Below are 14,203 nucleotides of genomic sequence, written 5' to 3'. Positions count from 1 at the left end.
GTAAAGAGAGAACGAACAAAACAATTGTCTAGGTAAAAGGCAAGAATTTAACCCCAGAGCCAGATTTGGCAACTGACAAATACTGCTAAGAAATCTGAAAACCAGTTTAACTTTTGTTAGTGTGAACAGGATCCTATAATCTAGTTCTGTGCTGCCTTGCCACCAAAGATCTTCACTTGGTTTAGCCGTGGCTAATGTCAAACCTGCTAACATTCTGAACCCTGTAACCCTACAGTCAGCAGCACATGGCTTATACGTGGGGAATCCCAGCGCGAGTCTGCGACTTTTCTGCTGTGGTTAATCATGTTAAGGTTTGCCAATGAGGAGCCAGGGTGATGTAAACAACCTGCAAGAAAGCAATGGTCTGTTTTTTTGTTGTAATAGGCTATCTGCAGCGATCCAATAACTGTTGACAATGTCATCAAGACCAAGAAAATATCAGTATAGCTCAGTTGGAGTCAGAATGGCTACAGGCTAGTCAATTACTGTATAGGGTTCTGACAGACATGTTTTTTTAGAATAACTTTTAAACCTACCTGGAATTTGGGTCAATGGGTCATTTAACCAGTTGACCGAAGAATTTCAGGCTGGTGAAGAAAAAAAGACAAAAGATTAGTTGATCTACATTTGTATAGAACTTCAGAAATGAACAAAGGCTTTACTGCAGTGAACATCAGTTTATTGGATTATTTTCAGAAAACAGGCACATAAACTGGAGACACAATGGAAAGTTACTCTTAACATAATGGAAGAAAACGGCTATGACAGGGACTGTTCATGGTTATATCCTTATATTCCCCAGTGGAGGGTGACAGATAAACATCGACACATCATTACATTTGTACACTACATACATAGACTGGAGCGGTCACAATAACACAGACTGCATACGCTTGTGCAATAGCTTGCTTTTCTCATAACTCAGTGACCAAATACCTTCCCCATGTGGCCATGGAGCATAAGGAGACCAGGAGAGGAAGACAATTTAACACTATTTGAGACAGACGACTAGGCCTCACAAACATCTGACAGTCTACTGTGTGCCACTTTAGCCAATATGGATCTACAACTTACTGTAGCTGATACTGTCCATCAGAAATCACAACACTTATCAATTATTCTGTCAGTTTCCACAAAAGGCCTCATCATTCTTCACCATCAGTTTCATTCAGTCATCTAGTTTCACTTTATCCTCAAGATTGGTCCAAGACAAAACCATCCTCAGATTCTGAGAATTACCAGGCTGGCCATTTGCATTCCGTTACAGAGAATTCTATATGAACGTGTCCATGGGCAGATATGGTTATCAAAAGTTCTGTCCTTGCGCTATTGCTCAGTTCTTAGTGTTACCGTCCGTGGGTGGATGTTGTTCCTCAGTACCGGGCCATTGGGGACGCCATGACAGGGAGATGGATGGAAGGAGGGCTAGAGGGTGTCTGGAGGTCCATTTCCCTGGCACTGAAGAACCACAGGATGGAGGGAGCGAAGAGGGGAGGGTATATCTACTGTAGCCTCACCCCACACAATTATTATACTCTCGTTCAATCAGATTCCAAGTCCAGCTTTATGTGTACTGCAGGCGAGATGGATTCACAGTTAGCTCACTGGGAAATTAGTTGTGCAATAGAATAAAGTCCAATTCTGAAGACCCCTATTGGACAAATGCACAGGCTGTCCGAAGAGATACCAGTCAGGGGGGTGTGACGTCTCGATGGTAACATAACGCAGTTGCCATAGGCTCTATATGCCGTACACAGGATTACATAATGGTGAGAGTATTCACATGTCAAGTATCTGAGAGAGGATATAGCAGAGTAATATTACAAGTCATGAGGGTTATTCACAAAACTGCAACTCCGTAAATGTACTTGTTTCTTTTTTTAGAAATCTTGACTTTAAATCCTGGCCTTCTTTTACAAAAGCATAACACAGATTGCTATCAATGTTTTGTATTTGACAAATTTCTGTATTGGTAAAACAGGTGGCACATTCACTGAGACATCAAGTTTTATAAATAATCCCTATTTCTAATAGTCGAAGCTAGGAGTGCATTCTTTCATTTACCAACAATAGAATCACATCTTGTCTAGAAGTGCAGCTTCCTCTCAGGGAGAATATCACAGTAAAAAAAACACTGTCCCATTTCCCCTCATATACCATGGGCCGCCACCCATAGGATGTTAGCCAGCACTGTCCTTAATGTGTGTGGAGTACAGTAGGGAATTATTGGAAGTCAATCTGACTGAGGTCTCAACGCTATGGGAGGGAGGTCATAGGGTGAAAGGTCCTTTCTATAGGAAGTGGTGGTTTCATGACCTCACTCACCCTGGGTTGGGTCTTAAGTCTCTTCTCATCATAATCCATATGAACTGTATATACACTGACCATTTAGTTCATAGTATCTCATACTGAGTCACTTTCTGTTTACTTAGCCAGTATTAGTTCATGGGGTAGAATGGAATGTGTGTGTGGTTACTGGCAATACAGCATGTTGGCACACAAAGCGGGTGATGGGGTTATCTTGTGGATTAGCGTTCCTCTTCACACTCCGTTGATCAGAACCACAGTTTGGGTGGGGGTCTGGGAACGGCTTTGACGTTCGCGCTTGGCGTTCTTGGTGCTGTCGCTGCGCGAGCGTCGAAGAGACAGGAAGCTAAGGCGGCCCTCCAGGCCCGTGGTCTTCTTGGTGTTTGGGACGGTGGTGCTGTTGTTGTTTACAGTATTGTCCAGCTCACCCTCCGCTCCCTCTGCTCTGTCACCTGAAACACACAGAGAGGTATGTTGTGTGAGCCTGGTGATCGAGATAGATAAAGTATATTGGGAGCCCCCCCCAAAAAAACTCACGTAAACAGTAATGAATATCCTTTGTGTTTAGGAAGCCCTGCGCACACACCCGTAGACTGTCATACCCAAGTCTTTTTCTAAACGTTCCCACTGTTATCCTTTCTCACTGGTCCAAAACCTTCCGCAGGCTCTTAGGGACCCAGTGGAGATTAGGATGTATCCCCCAGCAGTACTGCTTGCCTGTGCCTCTTCACCTGCTCTGGCCTAAGCACTAGGCTAGCTGTCACTATGACTAATAAGTCTCTCCTCTGGCTCAGGTGCAAGTCAGACAGGAAGCAGAAGACGATATGTCTTACTGAAAATAAACACACACAACATCAATCTCTCTCTTTTTTCCACTTGTCTGCATATGTACACACTACCTCATACAGTATGCAAATACACTCTCTAAATCCAGCTTTCCTTTTTTGGCACACGCGCACACACACCTCTCTCCAGGTCACACTCCGGTGATGACGCCCCGCTACACTCGCTGCGTGGTCCCAGGACAGGAGAGATGAGGCCAAAGTCAGACAGCGAGACTGGGCTGGTAAGGTCCAGACTGCAGGGGCGTGAGGAGGGAGCAGGGGAAGAGGAGGAGGAGGAGGAGGGGCAGGGCGAGGAAGAGCTGGCAAAGGGACAGGGCGAGGGGAGGTCCTGGAGGCTGTTGGGGGAGTGGGAGGAGGAGACCAGGCTGCAGGTGGAGCGGGTCTCTGAGTCCTCCTCTGACATGGCACTGCTGCTGCAGGTCTCATCCTCAAACGACTCGGACGTCACTGCAGAGACAGAGAGAGGGGAAGAGTGGTTGAGGTGTAACAAGCCTTTACTGTACAACTGAGTGTACATGCAGAGCATCAATGTGGCATCCACTAAATCCACATTCTCCAATGAGCAAACAGGAAGCTGGAGATTGAGTGTGAAGGGGTTTAGGTGAAAAAGGGAGGGAGAGAGAGGGCAAGGGTAAGGAACGTAGAGAAAGGGAGTAGGAAGAAAAATAAAACGAGGGAGACAGATGGTGGGTAGAAGGGGGAGAGAGACTACTTGAAATACTGCAGACACATACTTTACACTGAAAGTGGGAGTGTAGAGACATACAGCACTTCAAGACTAATATGAGATCCATTTCCCATGTAGGGGTCAAAAGTCACAAATTCCAACATGGATGGCGACTGTATGAATGAAGGAATGTTTTTATGACCTTGAACTATGGGCAATCGCTGACTCTTTTGTTTACTGCCATTGGAGAGTTTGAAACAGACACAGCATAAAACTGTTTATGTGGGTTAACGCGCAATAACCTTAGCCAATGGCGGCTAAGTGGGTCAGCCAGCAGTAGGGCTCTGAGGTTGCCATGGAAACATCATCCCGCAGCCCATAATGCAGGACAATGGGAGGTGGATCAGTGAGTGACACACACTGCTGTGAACATCCACGGTTTTCGTCTGACTACAGTTCAGCCTCAATCTCATCACAGTGTGTATCTTCAGCACTTAACTGATTCAGGATCAGCTGTCATGAGTCAAGTCCTAACCTTAACCATAGGAGCTTAAACAGTAATGCGGTCTCTAGGCTAGTTGACATATCATGGGATCCTCTGCAAAGTCAATACAGGCATTTTAAATTAAACAGGAATTTCCTTTGAAAGAAAATGTAATTAACAGACTTCAAAAGAGCACATATTGTACATTATTTAGACACCAACGCAGGGCAGTGCTTCACTTTCATTAAAGTCAACCTCAAACATCCTGTGCGCCTTTAATGTTCCAATTCTAGGAAAACATTCCAAGAAAACAGGCAACCCTCTCAGGAGCCGGACACCATCTTGATGTTTTCAAAGAATAGCCATTATTAAGACCTCCCTGCACAATGTCAATAATGACGTTTTCTAGGAATTCCTACGAAGGTTTCGAAGAACAAGTCAGAAGGAGAGTCAACAGGGTGTGTATGTGTTTATGTGCCATACCCAACTACTAGTGAGAAGTAGGCAAGGCTGGCTGTTTAGCCTCACTATGTAGGACAGCTGATCCAAGAACAGTTTCTGCAGTTTTCAAGCACAGAAATGAAATTACCAGAACATCATGCATTGTAAGTGTACTCACTGGAGATGCCATCTGACTCCATCTTGAAGCTGGCAATGTCATCCACTGCAACACTGTCACCATCGGCGCCCACGCCCCGGCCCCGGGGGCCCATGGCCGAGTTGCGTCGGCGTTCGTGGATCTCGTCTGAGATCATCTCCAGGTTTCTCAGAGCTGTCTTGTACCCTTCTTTAGCCTGGCTCAGCTTGGCCTGCAACTCATCCACGTTCTTCTTTAGGTGCTACAGACGGACAGAAAGGGAGTCATTGTTAGCATTAGCTTGCTATACACAGTTAAGTACACACACTCACGCAAAGGCAGAAGGAGAAACCAGTATTGCCATAAATGGTTTAGACCTGAGATGACATGGCAATATGTTCAAGGTCAAAGTTTATTGACCTAGGTCACATCAGTAAAGATCTAACCACAGTGCAGAGTCCACAATAACAAGACAGTAAGACTCCTTAAATCTAAAAGACCTTTAAAAAGGTCTATAAAGGCAGGCAAATTCCAGTGTAGTGTAGTGTAGTGCACACATACCTCAAGCTGTAGGTAGTACTTTGCCTTCAACTCAAAGTAAGGTCTGCAGGAAGAGGGGGGGAAAAAAAAAATAGGGAAGGATAAAGATTAGAGGCGATGACAACTCAGAACAGCTGTGTACATATCACCAAGGCAACAGGGTGAGATATATGTGGTCCTTCTGTAGCTCAGTTGGTAGAGCATGGCGCTTGTAACGCCAGGGTAGTGGGTTCGATCCCCGGGACCACCCATACGTAGAATGTATGCACACATGACTGTAAGTCGCTTTGGATAAAAGCGTCTGCTAAATGGCATATATTATTATTATATATTATATAGGGTTATCACATTAGATGAGCTAACCATGGAGAAAGGATTAGACAGAGAGCTGAGGCAACACAGAGCAAGACAGGCTCAGTCCCAACACTCTAAAACGGTCTCTTTTCTCATCTCATCTTCATGACACTAAATAGGTTTCAACCATACTAATTACACATATCAAGTACATGATCTGTGGTCATGATGGAAAGGAGACAAGGAAGCTTTTTAAGACCATATGTAATTGGCAACAGCCTCAGTCACAGCAGGGAAACTACTTTACACTGTACACTCCCTCCCCAACACAGACCTCCAATCTATGGAGTTTAGTAAAAACCTGACAGTATATACTAACCAGAACACCACCACATTGTCTCTCTTTGTGCTGCTAGGAACAAAAACAGCCACTACTTCTTCATCAAAGGTTGAAAATGACACTTGCACGCCACAGGAGTTTGGTGGCACCTTAATTGGGGAGGACAGTCTCGAGGAATAAGTGTAATGGTATCAAATACATTACATACATGGGTTCCATGTGTTTGGTGCCATTCCGTTCATTTCTTTCCAGACATTATTACGAGCCGTCCTCCCCTCAGCAGCCTCCACTGTTTCACGCACATTTACTTGTTGCACATTTATATTCATTTATTTTGTTCAAGTTGACCTTTTTCAAGTTACTGAAAGAAAAATCTCCGCCATGAAAGATCAATGTCTTGGAAAAGGTCACTGTCGACAAATAAACATGGATGTGTGAATGTGTGAGTCGCAGACCATTTGGTAATTGATGCAGTGGTTGTATCAGGTTCACTTTGACTTCTCAGTCTTTTAACTACAGTGTAGTTGGGTTGTGGTCGCAACACAGTCATATGGGACCCACTTGGACTTGTTGATGGTGCGTTTGAGTTTCTTCTCCAGCTGTTTCATGCGGCCCATGGCTGCCGTGTACTTGGCTGCTGTCTCCTTGTGCACCAGCTCACTCCGTGTCTTTGTATGCTCCGCCTCCATCACCTGCAACAGCCAATCAGAACTCAGCCTCGCAACTACACGGAAATGTGACTTCCTCACTTGCGAAGCATCAATTTCCATCCACATTATGCCTTTAACCTTTGAATAGTAACATTCAGGTGTCAAATGTAGGTTTGACAGACAGTCATGTTGCACTAATGCAATTCGCAGCACCCCATTCCCTCCTCCCCCTCCATGCAGTACGGTACTCACCCTCTGGGTGGCGTGGTTGAGCATCTCCTGCCAGGCTGAGTCAAACTGCCTGGTGTCCTCCTCCAGGAGCCTCTGCTCTGCCAGGGCGATGGTCTCCTTGGCCGCACGCAGCACCTCCGTGGCCCTCTGGAAGTCCTGGGTGGCTCTCTGGGCCTCCAGCTGAGCCTGGGCAATGGGTAGAGAGACAACATAGCAGATATGCACTGAGATCAGCCACAGAACCAGACCTTCACTGGGTCTCCTGCAGAATCATCTGCACAACAGATGGGATGAGACCCTACCAGACATACTTCATGACTGGGTCTCTAGCTGGGCCTGGGCAACGGGTAGCGTGACAGCCTGCCAGACGGGCACCTGAAGAGGCCATGACATTCTGTCGCCAGCCAAGTTCTCTGTCACCATGAAATATTATGTGGGCCATGTCTGGCCATAGGGGTTGAACCCCTGCCCCTACTGGCAGCTGGCCAATGCCCATACTAGGCCAAATCCTTGATCTATACACCTCAAGAGAACACTTTCATTTTTAAACTTTCCTCTCACAGGAAATTAACAATGGGCTCTTCAGTCAAGAAATTACTATATCCAGTGTCTCTATATACAGTGGGGCAAAAAAGTATTTAGTCAGCCATCAATTGTGCAAGTTCTCTCACTTAAAAGGATGAGAGGCCTGTAATTTTCATCATAGGTACACTTCAACTATGACAGACAAAATGAGAAAAAAATCCAGAAAATCATATTGTAGGATTTTTATGAATTTATTTGCAAATTATGGTGGAAAATAAGTATTTGGTCACCTACAAACAAGCAAGATTTCTGGCTCTCACAGACCTATAACTTCTTCTTTGTCCTCCACCCGTGACCTGTATTAATGGCACCTGTTTGAACTTATCAGTATAAAAGACACTTGTCCACAACCTCAAACAGTCACACTCCAAACTCCTCTATGGCCAAGACCAAAGAGCTGTCAAAGGACACCAGAAACAAAATTGTAGACCTGCACCAGGCTGGGAAGACTGAATCTGCAATAGGTAAGTAGCTTGGTTTGAAGAAATCAACTGTGGGAGCAATTATTAGGAAATGGAAGACATACAAGACCACTGATAATCTCCCTCGATCTGGGGCTCCACGCAAGATCTCACCCCGTGGGGTTAAAATGATCACAAGAAAGCTGAGCAAAAATCCCAGAACCACACGGGGGGGACCTAGTGAATGACCTGCAGAGAGCTGGGACCAAAGTAACAAAGCCTACCATCAGTAACACACTACGCCGCCAGGGACTCAAATCCTGCAGTGCCAGACGTGTCCCCCTGCTTAAGCCAGTACATGTCCAGGCCCATCTGAAGTTTGCTAGAGAGCATTTGGATGATCCAGAAGAAGATTGGGAGAATGTCATATGGTCAGATTAAACCAAAATATAACTTTTTGGTAAAAACTCAACTCGTCGTGTTTGGAGGACAAAGAATGCTGAGTTGCATCCAAAGAACACCACACCTACTGTGAAGCATGGGGGGGATCATGCTTTGGGGCTGTTTTTCTGCAAAGGGACCAGGACGACTGATCCGTATAAAGGAAAGAATGAATGGGGCCAGGTATCGTGAGATTTTGAGTGAAAACCTCCTTCCATCAGCAAGGGCATTGAAGATTAAACGTGGCTGGGTCTTTCAGCATGACTATGATCCCAAACACACCGCCCGGGCAACGAAGGAGTGGCTTCGTAAGATGCATTTCGAGGTCCTGGAGTGGCCTAGCCAGTCTCCAGATCTCAACCCCATAGAAAATCTTTGGGGGGAGTTGAACGTCGGTGTTGCCCAGCAACAGCCCCAAAACATCACTGCTCTAGAGGAAATATGCATGGAGGAATGGGCCAAAATAACAGCAACAGTGTGTGAAAACCCTGTGAAGACCTCCAGAAAACATTTGACCTCTGTCATTGCCAACAAAGGGTATATAACAAAGTATTGAGATAAACTTTTGTTATTGACCAAATACTTATTTTCCACCATAATTTGCAAATAAATTCATTAAAAATCGTACAATGTTATTTTCTGGATTTTTTTTCTCATTTTGTCTGTCATAGTTGAAGTGTACCTATGATGAAAATTACAGGCCTCTCTCATCTTTTTAAGTGGGAGAACTTGCACAATTGGTGGCTGACTAAATACTTTTTTGCCCCACTGTAACTGCAATGTAAGCACTTCTTATAAAATGCTGTTTTTAAAAACAAGAGACACAAAACTTTTAGCTCAAACATTGACAGGAATAAACCAAATCAGCTGTTTGAGTCAGCATGAAAAATAGCAACTAGGCGAAATAACAAACAAGCCACCAAAGGTCCTTGTGACTGACTATGGAAACACGCCAAACTGTCTTGTACCTAAGATGTTCATAACATCAAAAGGACTAATTAATGAGAAAACACAAAGGTCATGACGGCATGACACATGGTTGTATAAGCAAAGTATACCTGCATCGTCTCATTTGACACTTACTGTATACAGCAGGGGAAGAGATTTAGGGCTCAAAGACCTCACAGCTAATAGAGTTATTGCCAAACACTTCACCTGTGTGTCTGTGTCTGTGTGAGCGTCTGTGTCTGTACCTGTGTCTGTGCACACGGATGTGTCTGTGCCTGTGCACACGGATGTGTCTGTGCCTGTGTATGTGCGCGTGGCTGTGCCTGTGCCTGTGTATGTGCGCGTGGCTGTGCCTGTGCCTGCGGCTGTGCGCGCAGCTGTGTCTGTGCCTGTGCGCGCGAGTGTCTGTGCGAGTGTGTCTGTGCGCATGTGTGTCTGTGCGTGTGCGCGTGTCTGTGTGCGTCTGTGTCTGTGAGCACATATGTCTGTGCGTGTAAGCCTGCCTGTCTGTCTGTGTGTCTGCGTGTCTGTCTGCGTGTCTGTCTGCGTGTCTGTCTGCGTGTCTGTCTGCGTGTCTGTCTGCGTGTGTGTCTGCGTGTGTGTCTGCGTGTGTGTCTGCGTGTGTGTCTGCGTGTGTGTCTGCGTGTCTGTCTGTCTGTCTGTCTGTCTGCGTGTGTGTATAAAACAAGGCTCCACATCTTGTTTTCCTATTGGTTATATCAGTAACATCCAGCTTTATGTCAACCCATCCCTCCCTACCCACTCTGAATGTTCTGTTCTGAGGTCCACCAAAACATCGTAGACTGCTGCCAGAGAGAACATACAAGTATTACCCCTTTACTCTCTGTCCTCATTTTAGCCCAACCGGGTCACATAGTAATGGATAAACTCCAAAACAGTTCCCTCCTCCAGCCTCAGTTACGCTGAGGTACAGTACAAAGTGGAAGCTTAGGCTTAGACTTCCTGTGTGTGTGTTGCATTGCTGCAAAGCTAATCCTTTTCTCATTTATCCAATTTTCCACTCTAATCTGTCAGTCATAGCAACTGACAGAACCCCCCTGTAGCTAGAACTAATACCCTAAACCCCTCTCTGATCTGTGGGTACTAGTAAAGCGACAGAACCCCCCTGTAGCTAGAACTAATACCCTAAACCCCTCTCTGATCTGTGGGTACTAGTAAAGCGACAGAACCCCCCTGTAACTAGAACTAGAACTAATACCCTAAACCCCTCTCTGCTCTGTGGGTACTAGTAAAGCGACAGAACCCCCCTGTAGCTAGAACTAATACCCTAAACCCCTCTCTGCTCTGTGGGTACTAGTAAAGCGACAGAACCCCCCTGTAGCTAGAACTAATACCCTAAACCACTCTCTGATCTGTGGGTACTAGTAAAGCGACAGAACCCCCCTGTAGCTAGAACTAATACCCTAAACCCCTCTCTGATCTGTGGGTACTAGTAAAGCGACAGAACCCCCCTGTAGCTAGAACTAATACCCTAAACCCCTCTCTGCTCTGTGGGTACTAGTAAAGCGACAGAACCCCCCTGTAGCTAGAACTAATACCCTAAACCACTCTCTGATCTGTGGGTACTAGTAAAGCGACAGAACCCCCCTGTAACTACAACTAATACCCTAAACCCCTCTCTGATCTGTGGGTACTAGTAAAGCGACAGAACCCCCCTGTAACTAGAAATAGAACTAATACCCTAAACCCCTCTCTGATCTGTGGGTACTAGTAAAGCGACAGAACCCCCTGTAACTAGAACTAATACCCTAAACCCCTCTCTGCTCTGTGGGTACTAGTAAAGCGACAGAACCCCCCTGTAACTAGAACTAGAACTAATACCCTAAACCCCTCTCTGCTCTGTGGGTACTAGTAAAGCGACAGAAACCCCCTGTAGCTAGAACTAATACCCTAAACCCCTCTCTGATCTGTGGGTACTAGTAAAGCGACAAAAAAAACCTGTATCTAGAACTAATACCCTAAACCCCTCTCTGATCTGTGGGTACTAGTAAAGCGACAGAACCCCCCTGTAACTAGAACTAATACCCTAAACCCCTCTCTGATCTGTGGGTACTAGTAAAGCGACAGAACCCCCCTGTAACTAGAACTAATACCCTAAACCCCTCTCTGATCTGTGGGTACTAGTAAAGCGACAGAACCCCCCTGTAACTAGAACTATAACTAATACCCTAAACCCCTCTCTGATCTGTGAGTACTAGTAAAGCGACAGAAACCCCCTGTAACTAGAACTAATACCCTAAACCCCTCTCTGATCTGTGAGTACTAGTAAAGCGACAGAAACCCCCTGTAACTAGAACTAATACCCTAAACCCCTCTCTGATCTGTGAGTACTAGTAAAGCGACAGAAACCCCCTGTAACTAGAACTAATACCCTAAATCCCTCTCTGATCTGTGGGTACTAGTAAAGCGACAGAACCCCCCTGTAACTAGAACTAATACCCTAAACCCCTCTCTGATCTGTGGGTACTAGTAAAGCGACAGAACCCCCCTGTAACTAGAACTAATACCCTAAATCCCTCTCTGATCTGTGGGTACTAGTAAAGCGACAGAACCCCCCTGTAACTAGAACTAATACCCTAAACCCCTCTCTGATCTGTGGGTACTAGTAAAGCGACAGAACCCCCCTGTAACTAGAACTAATACCCTAAACCCATCTCTGATCTGTGAGTACTAGTAAAGCGACAGAACCCCCCTGTAACTAGAACTAATACCCTAAACCCCTCTCTGCTCTGTGGGTACTAGTAAAGCGACAGAACCCCCCTGTAGCTAGAACTAATACCCTAAACCCCTCTCTGATCTGTGGGTACTAGTAAAGCGACAGAACCCCCTGTAACTAGAACTAGAACTAGAACTAATACCCTAAACCCCTCTCTGATCTGTGAGTACTAGTAAAGCGACAGAACCCCCCTGTAGCTAGAACTAATACCCTAAACCCCTCTCTGCTCTGTGGGTACTAGTAAAGCGACAGAACCCCCCTGTAGCTAGAACTAATACCCTAAACCCCTCTCTGATCTGTGGGTACTAGTAAAGCGTTGACTCAACACTTTGCCCCAAACCCACCAATAGCGTGTCAAGGGAGGGTGATTTACTGTATCTGTGTGGGCATGAGTGTGTGTCCGTGGGTACATTTCCTGTAGAGGTTAAATATCATTCCAACGTTTTACAGTAAGGAGGATAAAACATTTCTGATCTGCCAAAAACTAAATCCCAACTGAACTATTGTTCAGTTACAGTAGCCTGACTAGTTTGGGAGGAAGTGAAGGTAGATCTACACTGACATGTCTCCTTCGCTGCAAGCAACTTATGAATAAGTCACAGCAGAGGAGAATTCCAACAGGATCTCATGTGACTAGAGATTCTGCTGAACTAATTTAAGTGAGGAACACATTGAGTCACCGTAAAGAAAAGAAAAATTTCACGTAAAGTGAAATGAAGTGATCATTATTTCCTGCTCTCATCATGACCTATGGAGCAGTATGTGGTATACGCCAAGACTCTACTAGACAAGGATCTGCAAGCCAAGATATTCCATTGATTTAGACAACATCCCATTCCCTACTATGGTCATTTGATTAGCCTTCCAAATGCCAACTCAGCACGAACTAAACATCCTCTGCCTTGTGGTGATCACACAACCCATTCACAGACCTTCTCATGACATGGATGGGCTTGATGTGCACATAGAGAGTTGGGTCCAACCACATGCTAACCAGTGTCTATCACTTCACTATAAATGAGTCATGAGCTTGAATGCCTAGGAATTCAACCGGGGCCTCTCGTTCACATAATGGTTTGCCATGTTGTTCATGAGAATTGCAACATACACATGCTCTTATTTAGACAAGTCTCTCCCTCTTTCTCCTTCGCTCCATAAGCACATTCAGTGATCTACTATAAAATCATTCTGCATAGTTGTTTTCCCACTAACCCCAACAAGCAGACTCCATGCTGAGAAAACATGCCCCACTCCCAGGAACTCCCTATGCACCCAGTGTTGTCCACTTAATATAATGTAACAAGGAATGATCTCTGGAGAAAGGACTTTTCATCAGACAAAGTCTAATGGCTGACTCAGTTCATAGAAATAATACTGCATTGAAGCATAATACTGTACAGCACGATGTTCTTTGTGCATCTATCTCTGTCTTTATTTTACTTCAGCAGGAACCACTCCTAGATAGCAGGCTACTTAGTGGCACACTTACAGTTCATTCGGAAAGTATTCAGACATTTCCACTTTTTTTTTACGTTACAGCCTTATTCTAAAATGGATTAAATACAGTGGGGCAAAAAAGTATTTAGTCAGCCACCAATTGTGCAAGTTCTCCCACTTAAAAAGATGAGAGGCCTGTAATTTTCATCATAGGTACACTTCAACTATGACAGACAAAATGAGAAAAGAAATCCAGGAAATAACATTGTACGATTTTTTCCCCCTCATTTTGTATGTCATAGTTGAAGTGTACCTATGATGAACATTACAGGCCTCATCTTTTTAAGCGGGAGAACTTGCACAATTGGTGGCTGACTAAATACTTTTTTGCCCCACTGTACATGTTTTTCCTCATCAATCTACACACAATGCCCCATAATGTTAAAGCGAAAAGGTTTTAGAACGTTTTGCAAATGTATTAAAAACATATAGTCTGTCTGTCTGTCTGTCTGTCTGTCTGTCTGTCTGTCTACATTATTTACAGTGCCTTGCGAAAGTATTCGGCCCCCTTGAACTTTGCGACCTTTTGCCACATTTCAGGCTTCAAACATAAATCAAACAGAATCAACAACAAGTGGGACACAATCATGAAGTGGAACGACATTTATTGGATATTTTTTAAAAAATGTAACAAATCAAAAACTGAAAGATTGGGCGTG

General features: G+C 44.9%; 1 protein-coding gene across 1 annotated transcript in view; it reads right to left on the bottom strand.

Moving 5' to 3' along the window:
• Positions 1-662: 662 nt before the first annotated feature.
• Positions 663-14,203, bottom strand: part of LOC118367528 (SH3 domain-binding protein 5-like) — a 40,583-nt gene continuing 27,042 nt past the window's right edge. The window contains exons 4-9 of the mRNA XM_052494409.1: positions 6,957-7,121; positions 6,616-6,746; positions 5,442-5,484; positions 4,923-5,142; positions 3,273-3,599; positions 663-2,759 (exon numbers count right to left, since the gene is read on the bottom strand). Of these exons, the coding sequence (XP_052350369.1) occupies positions 2,542-2,759; positions 3,273-3,599; positions 4,923-5,142; positions 5,442-5,484; positions 6,616-6,746; positions 6,957-7,121 (1,104 nt within the window). The 3' untranslated portion in view covers positions 663-2,541. The remainder of the gene's footprint in view (positions 2,760-3,272; positions 3,600-4,922; positions 5,143-5,441; positions 5,485-6,615; positions 6,747-6,956; positions 7,122-14,203) is intronic.

Source organism: Oncorhynchus keta, chromosome 34, assembly GCF_023373465.1.
Source record: "Oncorhynchus keta strain PuntledgeMale-10-30-2019 chromosome 34, Oket_V2, whole genome shotgun sequence".
Classification (NCBI taxonomy): domain Eukaryota; kingdom Metazoa; phylum Chordata; class Actinopteri; order Salmoniformes; family Salmonidae; genus Oncorhynchus; species Oncorhynchus keta.
The sequence above is the reverse complement of the archived record's forward strand: the minus strand, read 5'-3'. Positions and strand labels throughout refer to the sequence as shown.